Source organism: Dasypus novemcinctus, chromosome 19, assembly GCF_030445035.2.
Source record: "Dasypus novemcinctus isolate mDasNov1 chromosome 19, mDasNov1.1.hap2, whole genome shotgun sequence".
Lineage (NCBI taxonomy): Eukaryota > Metazoa > Chordata > Mammalia > Cingulata > Dasypodidae > Dasypus > Dasypus novemcinctus.
The window spans coordinates 82,569,975-82,584,007 of NC_080691.1; the positions used below are offsets into that span (position 1 = coordinate 82,569,975).

The 14,033-nt window shown below is 67.0% G+C and overlaps 2 protein-coding genes across 9 annotated transcripts in view; one reads left to right on the forward strand and one right to left on the reverse strand.

Annotated features, from left to right (window-relative positions):
- Positions 1-92: 92 nt before the first annotated feature.
- On the forward strand, positions 93-2,491 carry PLEKHJ1 (pleckstrin homology domain containing J1). Its single transcript, XM_004480320.5, has 6 exons — positions 93-325; positions 450-517; positions 782-848; positions 1,688-1,778; positions 1,859-1,922; positions 2,010-2,491. The coding sequence occupies exons 1-6, from the start codon at positions 232-234 to the stop codon at positions 2,073-2,075; spliced, it is 450 nt and encodes a 149-aa protein (XP_004480377.1). The 5' UTR covers positions 93-231; the 3' UTR covers positions 2,076-2,491.
- A 679-nt stretch (positions 2,492-3,170) lies between these two features.
- The window catches only part of DOT1L (DOT1 like histone lysine methyltransferase), a 79,885-nt gene continuing 69,022 nt past the window's right edge, over positions 3,171-14,033 (reverse strand). For 5 of the 8 annotated variants that reach the window (XM_071210009.1, XM_058282135.1, XM_058282137.1 and 2 more), the window contains 3 exons: positions 10,008-10,072; positions 8,619-9,554; positions 3,171-7,934 (listed from right to left, as the gene is read on the reverse strand). In XM_071210009.1, coding sequence (XP_071066110.1) covers positions 7,345-7,934; positions 8,619-9,554; positions 10,008-10,072 — 1,591 coding nt within the window. In that variant the 3' untranslated portion in view covers positions 3,171-7,344. Of the gene's footprint in view, positions 8,532-8,618; positions 9,555-10,007; positions 10,073-14,033 lie in introns of all 8 variants that reach the window. The other 3 variants (XM_058282136.1, XM_058282139.1, XM_058282138.2) reach the window with 3 other exon arrangements.

Genomic DNA, 14,033 nt, shown 5'->3' on the forward strand with positions numbered 1-14,033 from the left:
AGGCCTATCTAACGACCGTTCATCTTCCCTACGAGCCTCTCGACTCCGGACCCTTGCGCCAAGCGCCGGTTATTGACAGGCAGGCCTCGCCGGGAGCGCGCAGGCGCACAGGCTGCGGCAGCGCTTCCGGGACTGCGCGTTGAGACTTTTTTGGCGACGGCCGCGGCGGGAGAGGGGACGGCGGCCGGGAGGGCGTGTGCCCGGTTCCGCGTTCTCCCTCCCGGCGGCGCCATGCGCTACAACGAGAAGGAGCTGCAGGCGCTGTCCCGGCAGCCGGCCGACTTGGCGGCCGAGCTGGGCATGCGGGGTCCGAAGAAAGGCAGCGGTGAGCGGGACCCGAGAGGCTGGGGCGTGCGGTTTCCGGACTTCGGGGGGGCCCGGCTTAACGGGGTCCTCGGGCGCGGGGCTGGCTCCTGGGCCGCCTGCCTGAGCCCGCCCTGTGCCCGCAGTGGTGAAGCGGCGGCTGGTGAAGCTGGTGGTAAATTTCCTCTTCTATTTCCGGACGGACGAGGCCGAGGTAGGGGCGCCGTCCCCGGAAAGGCGGGGGGCCCTGGGCAGGGGTGCGAGGGGGACTGCCCCGCGCCCCCGGCCTCTCCGTCCCCCCAGGTCGTCCGGCCCGGGGGTGCCTCGGCTTGGCTCGGCGAAACTCGTCTGCAGCGGTCCGCCTTCCTTTCCTCCCGGGCCCGCCCCTTGGCTGAGGCCAGGGAAGGTGCGAGCTGTTTTAGAAGGGGGCGAGGTCCTGGCCGGCCCCCCCGCATCTGCCCCTCCACCTGTCCTCCAGCCCATCGGAGCCTTGTTACTGGAGCACTGCAGAGTCACCAAGGAAGAGCCCAGCGGCTTCTCCATCAGTGAGTGGGACTGGGGGACGAGGGCTGCCCACTGCCCCCTCCCCAGGCACCCGAGGCCCCAGCTGTCTCCTCCGCCCGACGCTACCCCTGCCCCAGAAACAAAGTACTTTTTAATCTCTGGGCGGTTCAAGGTCCTGCTGTCTGGGGCGGTGACCGTGTCAGGCTGGGCCCCTCCCCACCTCCTTCCCTTGCCTGGCCCTGGACTTTGCTCTCCCCTGCCCAGCCCAGACCGTAATCACGGGGCGGAAGGGATGGCATGCCAGGAAACCACCACACCACCCAGGCCGCTTCCCTGGCAGCTACCAGAACGCCATGGGACCTGCCCTCCTGGGTGTGCCTGGGTGCTTGTCTCCCTCCGTGTCGGGATCTGTGCTGCCACCAGACAGGATTCTCCCCCAGGCTCCTTTCTTGAGGGGTTCACGGCTTCAGGGGGAGATGGACCCAACAGAGACTCACCCAGCTCGGTGTGGGTAGAGCTGGGGGTAAAGGCAGTAAGGCTGCCTGGAGGAGGGGGCGTAGGAGCCGGCCTTCAGGCAGGCGAAGGCCCATGAGCAGGGCCACAAGGCGCCAGAGTGCAGTGTTGTGAGTGGCCCACGGGAGCCCCCTGCGTTTTGCTTGAGTCTTGGTTGTTGAGCATAGAAAGGCTGGCGGCGGAACCTCTGCTCGGGCCGCGTGGCTTGGTGCGGGCTGGAGCACTGTGCCTCGCGTCTCCGGGGTAGGAAGAGATGCGCCTGGGCTGGGCCCGGGGCGCAGGTGGCAGCCGTGAGCCCTGGTAAGAGGAAGCAGGGACCAGTGTGGCCTGGGGGGTGGGGACGGACTCAAGGCTGCTCCCTCCGCAGGTTTCTTCGAGGACGCGGAGAGGAAGTACCACTTCGAGTGCTGCAGCGAGGAGCAGTGCCAGCAGTGGATGGAGGCCCTGCGGAGGGCCAGGTGCGGGGCAGTGGGGGGCGGGGGTGGGCGGGGGCCCGCACGGGCCGCAGGCCAGCCCTGTGAGCGGCTTCCTTCTCTAGCTACGAGTTCATGCGGAGGAGCCTGATCTTCTACAGGAACGAGATCCAGAAAATGACGGGCAAGGTGGGCGAGGGGCCGATGGGAGGGCGGGGGCGGGGGCGGCCAGCCCGTGAGGGCCCCGGGGCTCACCGCCGCTGCCCGCCCCCCCAGGACCCCCTGGAGCAGTTCGGCATCTCCGAGGAGGCCAGGTTCCAGCTGGGCAGCTGGGAGGCGTGAGCTCCGGGCAGGGCCGCCCTCAGCATCTGCCACGGGAGGGGTTTGCTGCCCCGGCCCTCCCCCTCCTGTGGCTTAAATGCTTGAAAAGCCCGAGACTGGGAGGGCGGGCAGGGGCTGCCTGTTCTGGAGGACGCCCCGGTAAGCCTCCCGCCCCCGTGCCCGGGGCCCACGGGACAGGCTCGCACCCCACGGCGGTGCCTTGAGCTGCTGCTGCTGGCCTGCGGGGACTTGGAAGCTGGCCCCGGGCTCTCGTCCCTGGCCCTGCGGCACCTCCGCTGGGGGCCCGGCAGGTGTCCTGCACAAGCGCAGCGTACGAAGCCGGAAGATGCTGTGAAGCGGCGGGGACGGCGCCTCCCCGCCTGCCCAGGTCGGCGTGCCTGTTGTGCTGAAATAAACATACCTCTTTTTTCACTGGACGCTGGTGCTGTGACTGAGGCAGGGGCTGGGGGCCTGGCACATAGAGGTTTCCATGCCCAAGGGGTGGGTGCTGAGTCAGCCGCCGGAGTGGGGGTAGCCCTGGTGCAGGGCGGGGGCTGGGACCCACTCCTGGCCCGTCGAGTGTGGCACAAGTGGAGGAACGCTGCCAGCGTGGTGAAGGCGCGCCTGGGACGTTATCTCTAAGTTGATGGAAAGGGGGTGGGCGGGCCTGGCCTAAGCAGGTGGGCCCGACCCCACGTGCCCTGGCCCTCCCTGCCGGCTTCCCCGTGGGCTGCTGTGTCGGCTGGCAGCCACAGGGACTTGAATTCTCCGGGCGCCCTGAGCTTGGCACTTGGACCCGGCCAAGGCACGCCCAGCCCGATGCCCAGCCCAGGGGAACTTGGGTGGCCGCAGCGGGGAGGATGTGGGGCCCGGGCTCCAGCAGGTGGGGGCCGCTCCTCCAGGGATGGCCTCACGCCCGGGCCATGTCCAGCCCAGCAGAAGGCCTGGGCTCTTGCAGAGGGGACCCCCTCGTGATGCTTTTGTAGCATTGATGCACATGTTCGTCTTTCCCCAAGTGAACCCCTTTTTTTTGAGGGGTGCCCCGTAAAGGGGACGTGACAGGGTGTGGCCACCCCGCGTGGGGCCGACGGTCACTGCAGAGAGGAAGCGGCACTGTTGAACGACAGCCGAGCGAAACATGTTTATTATAGCGTCTGGGGGAGGGGAAGGCAGCGGGATTCCAGTAGGAAGGGGGTTAACCGCGTGGCCCCCCAGGGACGGCTCGGAGTGACGCCCGTGACTAGGATACAGGCTTTGGGATGTGAAGACACGCAAATTGTCGCTGTGGGGGCGTGGGGCCCGGCCGTCCATAAGGAGAGTGGTGCGGGCTGGGGGGGGCGAGGCGGCAACGTTTGCGTCGCTGGGCACCGCCACCTCCCCCGCAAGCAGAGGTGTGGACACGCAGGTGGCAGGAGTCCCGGTGGGCCATGGGCTTCCACGCGGTGCCCCCACCCCCCGTGCCCAGCGCAGCACGCTCGGTGTTGGTTCGACAGATTCCTGAGCAGGAGCCGCTGACTGCCGACGCCTGGCATTCCCTGACCCCCTGGCTTTCCCTGAGAGCTGCCCGTGGCCGGCGGCACCACGTCCCCCGAGCTGCCGCCTCTACGTGGGCGAGTCTCAGTGGCTCACCTTGGAGGGGGACAAGCAGGCACAGCGGGCAGTCCCGGGGCGCGGGGGGCTGCTGGGGACGCCAGCCGGCAGCCAGCCTTGGAGCAGCAGCTCGTGCTACCTGCTGGCGTGCCAAGCGGCGCCGCGGCACTGCTAAGTGCAGCGCCAGCCCAGGCAGGCAGCAGCCGCGTGTCCTGAATGAGCGATTCTGTATTCCCGTGCTCGAGTCCTTGGGCGCTTAGTCTCGGGGTGGGGGGCGATGCAGGGGGCTCGCTAGGGTGTGGGGAGGGGGCTGGCGGCTGCGGGAGGCGTCTCAGGCTGGGCCCCCGAGCTCTGCGGGCGGCAGGGCCCGAGCCTGCAGCGTTCAGCGAGCCTGGGACCGCCTGAGGGAGGCCCAGCACCCAGGGCCGAGCACCGACGCGGAGGGGGCGGCTGAGGGTGGTGGGCACCATCGTCGGGGCTGGCAGTGGGGGCAGGCTGGGTACTTCCAGACCCAGGGCGGGCACAAGGCCGCAGCAGGGCCCAGGATGGGGGGGCATCCTCTGCCGGGAAGGCCATGCTCTAGGGCCCCTCCTGGCAATGAGGTGGCGGCAGGGCTGGCTGGCGGGCGTCGGGCACAGGTGGGGGGACGGCGGGCAGCTGAGGGCCTGGAGTGCACGCCTGGGCGGAGCGCGGGGTGAGAGCTTAGGGCTGCTGCACGAGCAGCAGATTTGAGCCTGGGTGGGGGAAGGCGCCGCGGCCCCTCCACAGGGGGCACCCAGCGTGCAGGGATGTGTCCTCTGGATAGCACCAGCACGGCCGCTAGGACAACCCCTGGGCCAGAGAGCGTGGGCAAGCCGCCACACTCTGGGGACCTGAGGACCTTGTCGGCGGCTTCTAGAAGGATCCGGGACAGCCCCCTTGCCTTTGTAAGGCGCGCCCTGGCCCGTCGACGTGTGGCGACGCGCTCCTGTCCAAGCACTTCGCGGCTGCTGGGGTGGGGTAAGCGGGATGGAGGGGTAGGTGCGGCCCACATGGGCGACTCGGCGGGGGCGGGGGTGGGAGGGGCCTGCTAGGAGCCGGGGGGACGCTGCTGGCGGCTCCTGCGTGCCGCGGGCCACAAGCCGTTTCTGTGCACTTTAATAAATAAAAAGGGTTTCTCCCTCCCTCACCTTCCTTTGTTTTAGATTTTTGTAGGTTTACTGTGCATCGTACAATCTAAAAATAAGTGAAATAGAGTCTATGACATTTATAAATTTCCATCCCTTCTCTATAAAATACTGTCACGCATCAGTGTGACTCTCTTTTGTACAGAAACACCAGGGCCCCGCGCACCTGCTGAGCATGCCACGCGCATCGCGTGTGGGTGGACAGCGGCAGAACCTAGTGAGAGCAAAGAAACACGCCGCCACGCACTGGCCGCGCCGCCCTCCTCGCAGGTGCAGCCTCAGCTCCCCGCCCGCCCCGCCCCGCACAGGCTTCCGGCGGAGTCTCGCAGGCGACGTTCACAGTGACGGCGCCGGCCAGGATGCGCGGGGGAGCAGCTGGGCCCAAGGACCCTGCCCGGGGCGCGGGGCTCGGCAGGCGCGCCGCCCTCCTCCGGGACGGGGGCCTTTGGTATGTGAGGCGGCTGGGATGGAGGCGGCTGGGATGGAGGCGGCGGGCGTTTCGGGACGGGCTTGGTGTGGGTCACCCTCCACGGTCAGCACCAAGGGAGCGTGCGGCAGGCGCGGCCTGACGACGATAGCACCGCGGCCGGGCTGGGCGCCGCGCGGCCAGTCCTCCGAGGGACGTCCTCGCGTGGTCTGCTCGTGCGGGGACGCTTCTGTTTCTGAATAAGTTGTCTTTCACGACTTAGATGGAATAAAATAAGTCAAAATTGTTTTTACTTTTTAGAAAACGATAAATACTTTATCTAAACTATCAACGGTACAAACTGGAGCCGCGCGGGGCAGCTCCTCCGGCCGGGCGCGGCTCGGGCTGCAGCGGAGCGCGCTCCTCGGCGTGGCGGTGGCTCCTGCCGTCCAGTCGTCAGCGGCGGCCCCGGGGCCGGGCGAGCACTGCCGGGCGGCGGCACGCGTTGGTCCACACACCCCGTCCTTGCATAGGTCACGCGGTTGAGGTAGAAGGTCTAGATACCTGGGGGCACACGGGAGAGGGTGGTGGTCAGTGTGGGCCACCACACCCCGCCTTGCCTGAGGGGCTGGGCTTCCGCAGCCGGCCCCGCCCACCCGTAGAGGGGGGCCGCGCGGGGCAGGGTGACCGTGCCAGAGGCCCTGGCCCATGGCCCGAGCCTCCAGGAGCCAAGGTGGGGAGGGTGGTGCATGACCGCGCCGCTCCCGGTCCCCATGGCTGTCGCTGCTCCCGCTGCCACGGGCAGCCCCGCTAACGGGTGGCGACGCTGGGGGTGGCAGTGGCTGGGGCACAGCCAGGCAGCACGCCGTCGAGCGTGGGTGGCTCCTAAGATGGGCCGGGTGTGCCCGGGCGGCGTGCACAGGTCCCCCGCGGGGCACGCGGGGCACCCCGAGGAAGCCAGCCCTTCTGACTGCACACGTCCTCCAGCGAAGGCCGCCCCGCTCGCTAGCGCGTCTCAACGGGACTGCAGCACGTCCACCCCGGCCTTGGGGGGCCTCTCTCCAGCTTGCACCCAGCAGCCACGCTGGCACGAGGCCTACACCCGCTGGAGAGGCGGCCACAGGCCCCCTGCCCTATGGGGCCGGGCGGGCCCTACCGGGCCCCTCATCCCAGGGCCATGACTGCAGGCCCAGGCGGGTCTCCTTGGGTCCTGCAGGGCGGGTGCAGCCTCCCTCCCACCGAGCCTTCTGTCTCTCCCGTCCCCCTCCTGCCCCAAAGGGGACAGCTGCCTACGCTGGTCTAGAAGTCACCACACGGAGCAGAGTCCCAGGAGGGCACAGCGGAGGGACGATGGTGACTTGGGGCCCGCGCCAGGGTTAGAGGCTGGAATGCAGGCCGTGCCAGCCGTGAGGTGACGCCGCTGGGCGGAGGCTCCTGGTGCAGAGCCGCCTGCACCCCCCACTCGCCCCTGCTCCTCTCTGCACCCCTGGAACCCACTGCAGGGCCTGCCCAGCGCTGAGGGACAACTCCGTCCAGATGGCCAGCTCTGTACCTGGAGCCCCAAATGCATTTCAGCGGCAGAGCGGGGCGCACCTGGGACGTGGGCTCCCCCTCTAAGCCTCGGGGCACCCAGGACGTGCCCCACCTGCCCAGCTCGCCTGCCCAGCTCGCCTGGTCCGCGCCTGAGCTGGCCACTGGGGCAGGTGAGGACGGAGCAGAGGCCGTTGCAGAACAGCCCTGCGTCGCCCACCCACCACGAACCCCTCCCACAGGGCCGATGTGACAGGACACCCAGGGGCCCTGGTTGGCGGGAGTCCTCGGGGACGTGGCGGTCAGCGGGGGCGGCGGCCTCGGCCCTCTCCTGCCCCCCGCTGGCCCCGCCGTGCCGGGAGCACAGAGGCTGGTGCTGCAGTCCTGCCTCGTGCACAGAGGCGCCCCGTGCCGCCCTGGGCCTGCTTCCCCTCTGAGCCTCTCCAGACCGGCCGAGGCGCAAGAGGCCCCCGTGCCAGCCGCTGCAGAGGCCGCTGCGGGGCCTAGCTGCCCCGTGGAAGAAGGCAGTTCCCGCATGGCCCCCTCATCGGCTCCGGCCTTACCTTACGAGACACGCACTGCTAGCTAAGCAAGGTCTTTATCGCGGCTTAACCCCCGAAAGGTGCGAGGCATAGGAAGGCGGCATGCCCAGGGAAACCCACACGGCGGGCGGCCCCGCGGCGCTGGCCGGCGGCATCCCGGGCGCGGCCGGCGCCAGGGCCAGCCGGGGCAGAGGCTGGTGGTGGACCGTGAAGGAGGGCCGGGAGCCCTTGGCAGGCAGGGAGGCCAGCTTGACAGACAAAGAGGCGTTAGCGGGCGGCAGCGAGGCGGCAGCGGCCGGGGGCGCGAGCGCGTGGTTAGCGGGGACGGGCGCGAGGCTCTGCAGAAGCACGGGCTCGGAGTTAGGCGCGCGCAGCGGAGGCGGGGGAGGCAAGGCGGCGTTAGGAGGGGGGGCGTGGAGGGCGGGCGGCACCGCAGCTCGGGGGAGGTGCTGAGGAGGAGGAAGCGGGGGGCGCGGGGGCAGCCGCGGCTCCGCAGAGGAAGGGGCCTGAAAGGAAGAGGCGGCGGGGCTGGCGGCCGCCGGCAGCGGGCTTAAGCGAGGCAAGGCGCCGCTACAGACAGCAGAGCTGCCGCAACGGGCTCCCAGCGGATGAGCAGAGGCAGCAGGCACCGCGTGGTTAAAGGCACCTGCAAACAGGAGAGAAACGAGCTTCAGCAGCGGGCACGCGGCAGCGCACGCAGCGGGCGAAGCAGGAGCGGCCCGCCCGTCGCAGGGCAGGTGGGCAGCAGGCAGCAGCGGTGGCGGTGGCTCCCGCGGCCAGGCCGGGCACTTACCTGTGGGTGTGGCCGGGCCCCTGGGCCGGGCCCGAGGCGGCGCCCCGGAAGGAGGGGCAGCCCTGGTGGCACAGCCCGGCCGTGGCCCCGGGCATGGTTCCTTGCACCAGGCTCCCCCCGGCCCCCCGACCAAGCCTGTCTCCTGCGTGCCTCCTGCCTCAGCCGCGTCCCACAGCCGGCGGCGGAGGGGCTCGCAGGGCCTTGTGTGCCCCCAGCCAGCGCCCGGGCCTGGGCCCAAGGGCGGGGGTCGCTCTTGGACGACCTCCCGGGGGGACAGCCCCAGTTTCACACCCCGGTCTTGGACCCCAGGGTTTTCTGTAAACAAGAGGGTACGTTACATCCGGTGAGCCCAGGCTGGCTGGGCCCGCAGCCCGCGGAGCTCCTCGACGGGGCAGCCGCGGCGCATGGCCTGGCGGGAGTGAGCGGCTGGCCCACGCACCACAGGGCGCCCTGGAAGGGAATGTGTGAGCGTGCACTGCTCCCCGGCCGCGGGGTCGGCCGCCTCCCCTGGGGCCCGGGGCCGCGCAGTCTGCCTACCTCCAACGGCCCCGCCCGACACCCCGGAGGGGAAGGTGCCCATGGCGTGCGAGTTGGTCAGTCTGGTGGCGGCGGAGGACGCGTGCACCAGGCCCGCGGCGGCCGGCACGGAGCTGAAGAGCGACTGCAGCATGGACGAGCCGGCCACCGAGCCGAGGTTGGCCTGCAGCGACACGGGGCCCAGCGCCAGGGGCGCCGCGGGGGCGAAGGTGCCGAGGAAGGGGCGGTGAGCCTGGGCGGAGGGGGCTGCACTGCCCACGGAGGACGCCACCGTGGCGAGGCCAGGGCCGCTGAGGAGGCCCCCGGCGGGCACGGCGGCGGCGGAAATGAAGAGGTTGTGGCCGTTCTTGAAGTCCAGCTCGCGGTCCCGGGCCCTGCCCGCCTTGCCGCCGTGCGGCAGGGAGGCCTTCTCCGGGGGCGCGCCCGGGGGCAGCCCGAGCTCGCCATCCCCCTTGCCGCCGCCCAGTCCGTCCAGCTGCCGCTTGTGCAGGAAGGGGTTGGCCTCCGGGGCGCCCCCGTCCTTGGCGCGCTGCGGGGGGAAGCTCGGCGGGGCGCCAGGCCCGGCCGCCTCGGGGCCCTTGTGGGGCAGAGAAGCACCGTCGTGGCAGCCGTGGAAACCCGGCTCTGCTGCCAGACCAGCAGCGAAGGGGAAGCCGCTGGGAGGGTTGGCGCTGGGGCTGAGTGCGTCGGGCCCCGCCAGTGTGCCGGCAAAGCCCTTCCTGGGGTGCGTGGCCGTCTTGGCTTCGGTGGAGCCGGGGTCCTCCAGGGCGGGCCGGAAGGCAAACAAGGAGCCCTGGCTCAGGGCGGAGCCCGCCTGCAGGGGGCTGTCGGACTTGGCAAGGCCGAGGTCAGAGATGGGCGAGAAGGTGGACTTCCACTTGCTGCCGCTGGCCGGCTCGCTGGCGGGCGCCAGCTTCCTGCCCGCCAGGCCGCCTCCTGCCCGGGGGAAGGGCAGTGCCCGTGAGGCCTCCTGGGGCCGCCCTGCAGGCCTGCGCTGCCGCCCGTTCCTTCCCCACGGCCGCCCATGTGGGGGTCTCGAAGGAGGGCGGGAGGCCTCAGAGGACCCGCCTTTCCACGCGAGCACAGGGGACCCCGGGCTGCCCTCGAGGCCAGAGAGCAGCATGGAGGAGGCGGCAGCGTGTGAGGGGACCGAGGCCCCTAACCAGGCCGGGTGCCTGGGTGACCCGTGGCCGTGGAACGTGGATGGCACGACGGGGCTGGGGACGCGGCCCCCGAAGCCCACCAGGCTCCCGGAAGGCGTGAGGCCCGGCCCCAGGGCGCGGGGGCTTCAAGGCCACAGGGACAGGCGGGGCCCGGTGCTGGGGTCCACGTGGGGGGGCCCCACAGGCCCCCGGGAGCCCCCGGGCAGGCAGCCCCCTTGTCACTCACCGTTCTCCAAGCTCTTCGGGGGAGATTTGCTCTCTAAGGAGATTGTTGCGATTTTTCTCTCAATTCTATTTTAAAAAAAAGGAAAGAGTGTCGGTGCCTCCAGCGCAAGCGCACACGGGACGAGCCGTGCACGTCAGCACAGGGCGCAGGAAGGCCCGGGGCCCAAGTCCCCACAGCGCCCACCGCGGCTCCCGCAGGGCCCTGGCAGCCCGGGGCGCCCCAGCAGGCCCAGCCCGCCCGCGGCAGAGTCTGGGGAGGGGCGGCGGCGCGGGGGCCGGGCTCGGCGGGCAGCACGGTGGTAAGGGAGGGCGGGGCCGTCCCCGTGTGCAGGGGCTCGCGCAGTCCCCAGCCCCGGCTGCCGCTGTCCGGGCGCACTCTGTGCCGGCAGGCACCTGCGCCAGGCACTCCTGTGCCCGGAAGTGCCCGAGAACAAGCTTCTCCCCCCCAGCTTCCCTGTGTGGAAAGGAAAGAGGGGAACTAATCTAGGCGGGACACCAAAGGCAGGAGCAGGAAGAGAAAACCTGGAGCTCTGGAAACGGTCGTGCCTAGAGGACGCCGTCGAGAAACGGAGGACAACCCTCACACCGGGAGGAAGGTTGGCAAGTCGCATGTCTGGTAAGAGGAGCATGTCACAACTACAGGAAAGCCTCGTGGGCGCGGGGCAGGCTCGAGCCGTTGAGCTCCCGCTCCCCACACGGGAGGTCCCGGGTTAGGTCCCCGGTGCCTCCTAAAAAACAAACCAAAAAACCAAACAACAAGCAAACAAGTGAAAAAAAAAACAACTCAGGGGGAGCTGACGTGGCTAAGTGGCTGGGCACCGGCTTCACACATACAAGGTCTTGGGTTCAATCCCCACCCCCGACACCATGAAAATAAATAAAAGAACTTTGCTATCAGCAAATAAATATAATGAGTAAACGCAGAGTTAATATCTAGAAAATCACCAGAGAAGAGAATGTGGTTAGAGGATGGAAAGCGAGGTTTAATCTGTGCAGAACTGGTGAAAGGTTGTTCATAAATGAGTGGAGATGGAGCGAGCACACCCCAGGGTTCGTGCTTAGTAACACTGGCACGTGGATAGGACAGTGGTGGTGTTTTTTGAGGTACCAAGGCCAGGGATTGAACCTGCGACCTTCTATGTGGGAAGCTGGCACTCAACCACTGAGCCACGTCGGCCCCCCCCGTGTTAGCTTCTCCTTTGTTTTTTTGAGGCCTTCCATGTCGGAGGCAGGTGCTCAACCACGCGAGCCACGTCCGCTCCCCGAGTGGTTTGTTTTTTGATGATTTATTTTTTGGAGTGATAAAAATGTTCTAATACGACTGAAGTGATGAATGCACAACTCGGTGAATATACTAACTGCCACTGATGGTGCACTTTAGATAAACCATACAGTTCACAAACAAAAAAACAATAGGGTGGGGGGACACAGGACACACAGGGTACGGACTGGAGTTAGCAGTGCTACTTGGACGATCTCTTTCCTAACTTACCACAAATGGCTCACAACGAATGGTGCCGGTGGTGGGTGACACGCGGGAGCCCTGTATGCTGTGGTGCACGTTTGCTGTGTAAGTTCACAACTTACACTGCTCACTTATTGTTTATGTATGTTCATGTATGAATGATATACTTCAATAAATAGTTCTTAAAATTTTAAAAATACATATAAAAAGTCTTGTAAAAAAAAAAAAAGAAAAAAACAATTGAAAAGTGGAGAAAAGGCTTGAATGGATGATTCAAAGGTGATATCTGATGTGGCCAGAACGCACAGCACAAGAGGCCACTATTATTGGCACCTGTAAGAACTCAAAATCCCAGGGACACCACCTCACTCACACGCACCGACAGCTGTTATAAACACAGCCTGGCAAGTGGGCGTGGCTCAAGTGTTTGAGTTCCCACCTACCACACAGGAGGTCCTGGATTTGGCTTCCAGTGTCTCGTAAAGAAGACAAGCAAGACAGTAAGCTGATGCAACAAGATGACACAACAAGAGACACGAGGAGGAAAATATAATGAGACACACAACAAAGCAGGGAATGGAGGTGGCTCAAGTGATGAGGTACCTGCCTCCCATGTGGGAGGTCCCGGGTTCAGTTCCCGGTGCCTCCTAAAAAGGAGATGAGCACACAGCCAACAGACATAGCAAATGTAAACAAAGAGGGGGTGGGGAGAAATAAGTAAATAAAATAAACCTTAAAAAACAAAAAACCACCAGTGCTGAGGAGAAACTGGGGCCCTGATCCACCCTTAGCAGTGCATCACTCAAAGGAGGCTGGCGGGTCCCCACAAAAGGAAACCTGGAGTCACCAGGAGACCCAGCAACTCCACCGCGGGTGCACAGCCAGGAGAAATGAAAAGGTACAGCCACGTGAAAACGCATACGCACGTGTCCTCCAGCATAATTCCTAATCACCACAAGGTGGAGACAACCTGACCGCCCCCCAAGAGGCGACGCATCCACAAGCGTGGCCCCCTACTCGCTGGACTGTTACTCAGCACGGAAAGCATGGGGCCCTGATGCGCCCTGACGAGGACGGGCCCTGGAAGCGCGGTGCTCAGGGGGAGCCCACGAGAGGGCCAGCGACCCACTCCAGGTACAGGGAATGCCCAGCACGGCGACGCTGCAGCCAGGGAGCAGGCAGGGGGCGGCAGGGCTGTGGCGAGCGGCGAGCGGCAGCCCACGAGAGGGCCAGCGACCCTCTCCAGGTACAGGGAATGCCCAGCATGGCGACGCTGCAGCCAGGGAGCAGGCAGGGGGCGGCAGGGCTGTGGCGAGCGGCGAGCGGCAGCCCACGAGAGGGCCAGCGACCCTCTCCAGGTACAGGGAATGCCCAGCACGGCGACGCTGCAGCCAGGGAGCAGGCAGGGGGCGGCAGGGCTGTGGCGAGCGGCGAGCGGCGAGCGGCAGCCCACGAGAGGGCCAGTGACCCTCTCCAGGTACAGGGAATGCCCAGCATGGCGACGCTGCAGCCAGGGAGCAGGCAGGGGGCGGCAGGGCTGTGGCGAGCGGCGAGCGGCAGCCCACGAGAGGGCCAGCGACCCTCTCCAGGTACAGGGAATGCCCAGCATGGCGACGCTGCAGCCAGGGAGCAGGCAGGGGGCGGCAGGGCTGTGGCGAGTGGGGAGCGGCAGCCCAAGGGCACGGGGCCTTCCTCTGGGTGAGGAAAACGCCCTGAGCTCGACGGAGGTGATGGCTGCGCGCCCTGGCGAGCGTGCTGGACGCCACGGGCTTGGCGCCCGGCAGGTGGCTGTGTACAGCGATGGTGGCATCTGACTGAGCGGCTGTCGGCCCGCCCTGGGAGCACGGCCAAGAAGGCTCGGCCTTCAGAGGCACCCACTCCTTCGACTCAGCCCCTGCCCGACAGGCCCGGGACGAGCCCGACGGTGAGCTCGGCTGCGGTGGAGGTGGTTCCGGGCCCCGAGGTGCCTCCCTGAAGGCGCTTCCTGCCAGCAGAGACCAACACGGCCCTGTGACGCAAGTGCCGCGGCAGCGCCCGGAGGCGGCGCACGGCGGCAGCAGGGGGTCCGGGGCCCTCTCACAGGAGGCTTCGTGGGGCCAGGCCCTGAGGGCAAGGGGCCGCCCACGTTCTCAAGGCCACAGCAAACTACAGGCGAGAGGGTGAAGGCCACAGCAGGGACCAGGCCAGGCCGCCCCGTCCCCACGCGAGTTCACCCGCTGGAACCTCTGCCAGGGCAGGCGGGCAAGGGGACGAGCCACAGGCCATCCCAAGTGGAAAGGAAGAAGTCAAAGCACCCAGGCCCAGGGTACAAAACCCCACACACGGACAGTCCTAACGATCCACAAGGAAGTTGCTAGAACTAATACACGAATTCAGGGAGGCTGCAGAGATAAACACGCAGAGAGCTGAGTCTCTACACACCAGTAACAAACAGCCCGAAGACGAAACCAAGAAAGCAGTTCCATTTACAAGAGCATCTCCAAGAGTACAATGCTCGGAACAAACTCAACCACGGAGGGGAAAGCCTGGCGTGCTGGAAACGACGGAGCGTCCCTGGAAGCC

Excerpts from the sequence above, each read along its gene's own strand:
- PLEKHJ1 (XM_004480320.5), top strand. The coding sequence starts at position 232 with ATGCGCTACAACGAGAAGGAGCTGCAGGCGCTGTCCCGGCAGCCGGCC. Across the intron at positions 518-781 it reads TCCGGACGGACGAGGCCGAG|CCCATCGGAGCCTTGTTACT; the intron begins GTAGGGGCGCCG and ends CCTGTCCTCCAG. Across the intron at positions 1,923-2,009 it reads TCCAGAAAATGACGGGCAAG|GACCCCCTGGAGCAGTTCGG; the intron begins GTGGGCGAGGGG and ends CCGCCCCCCCAG.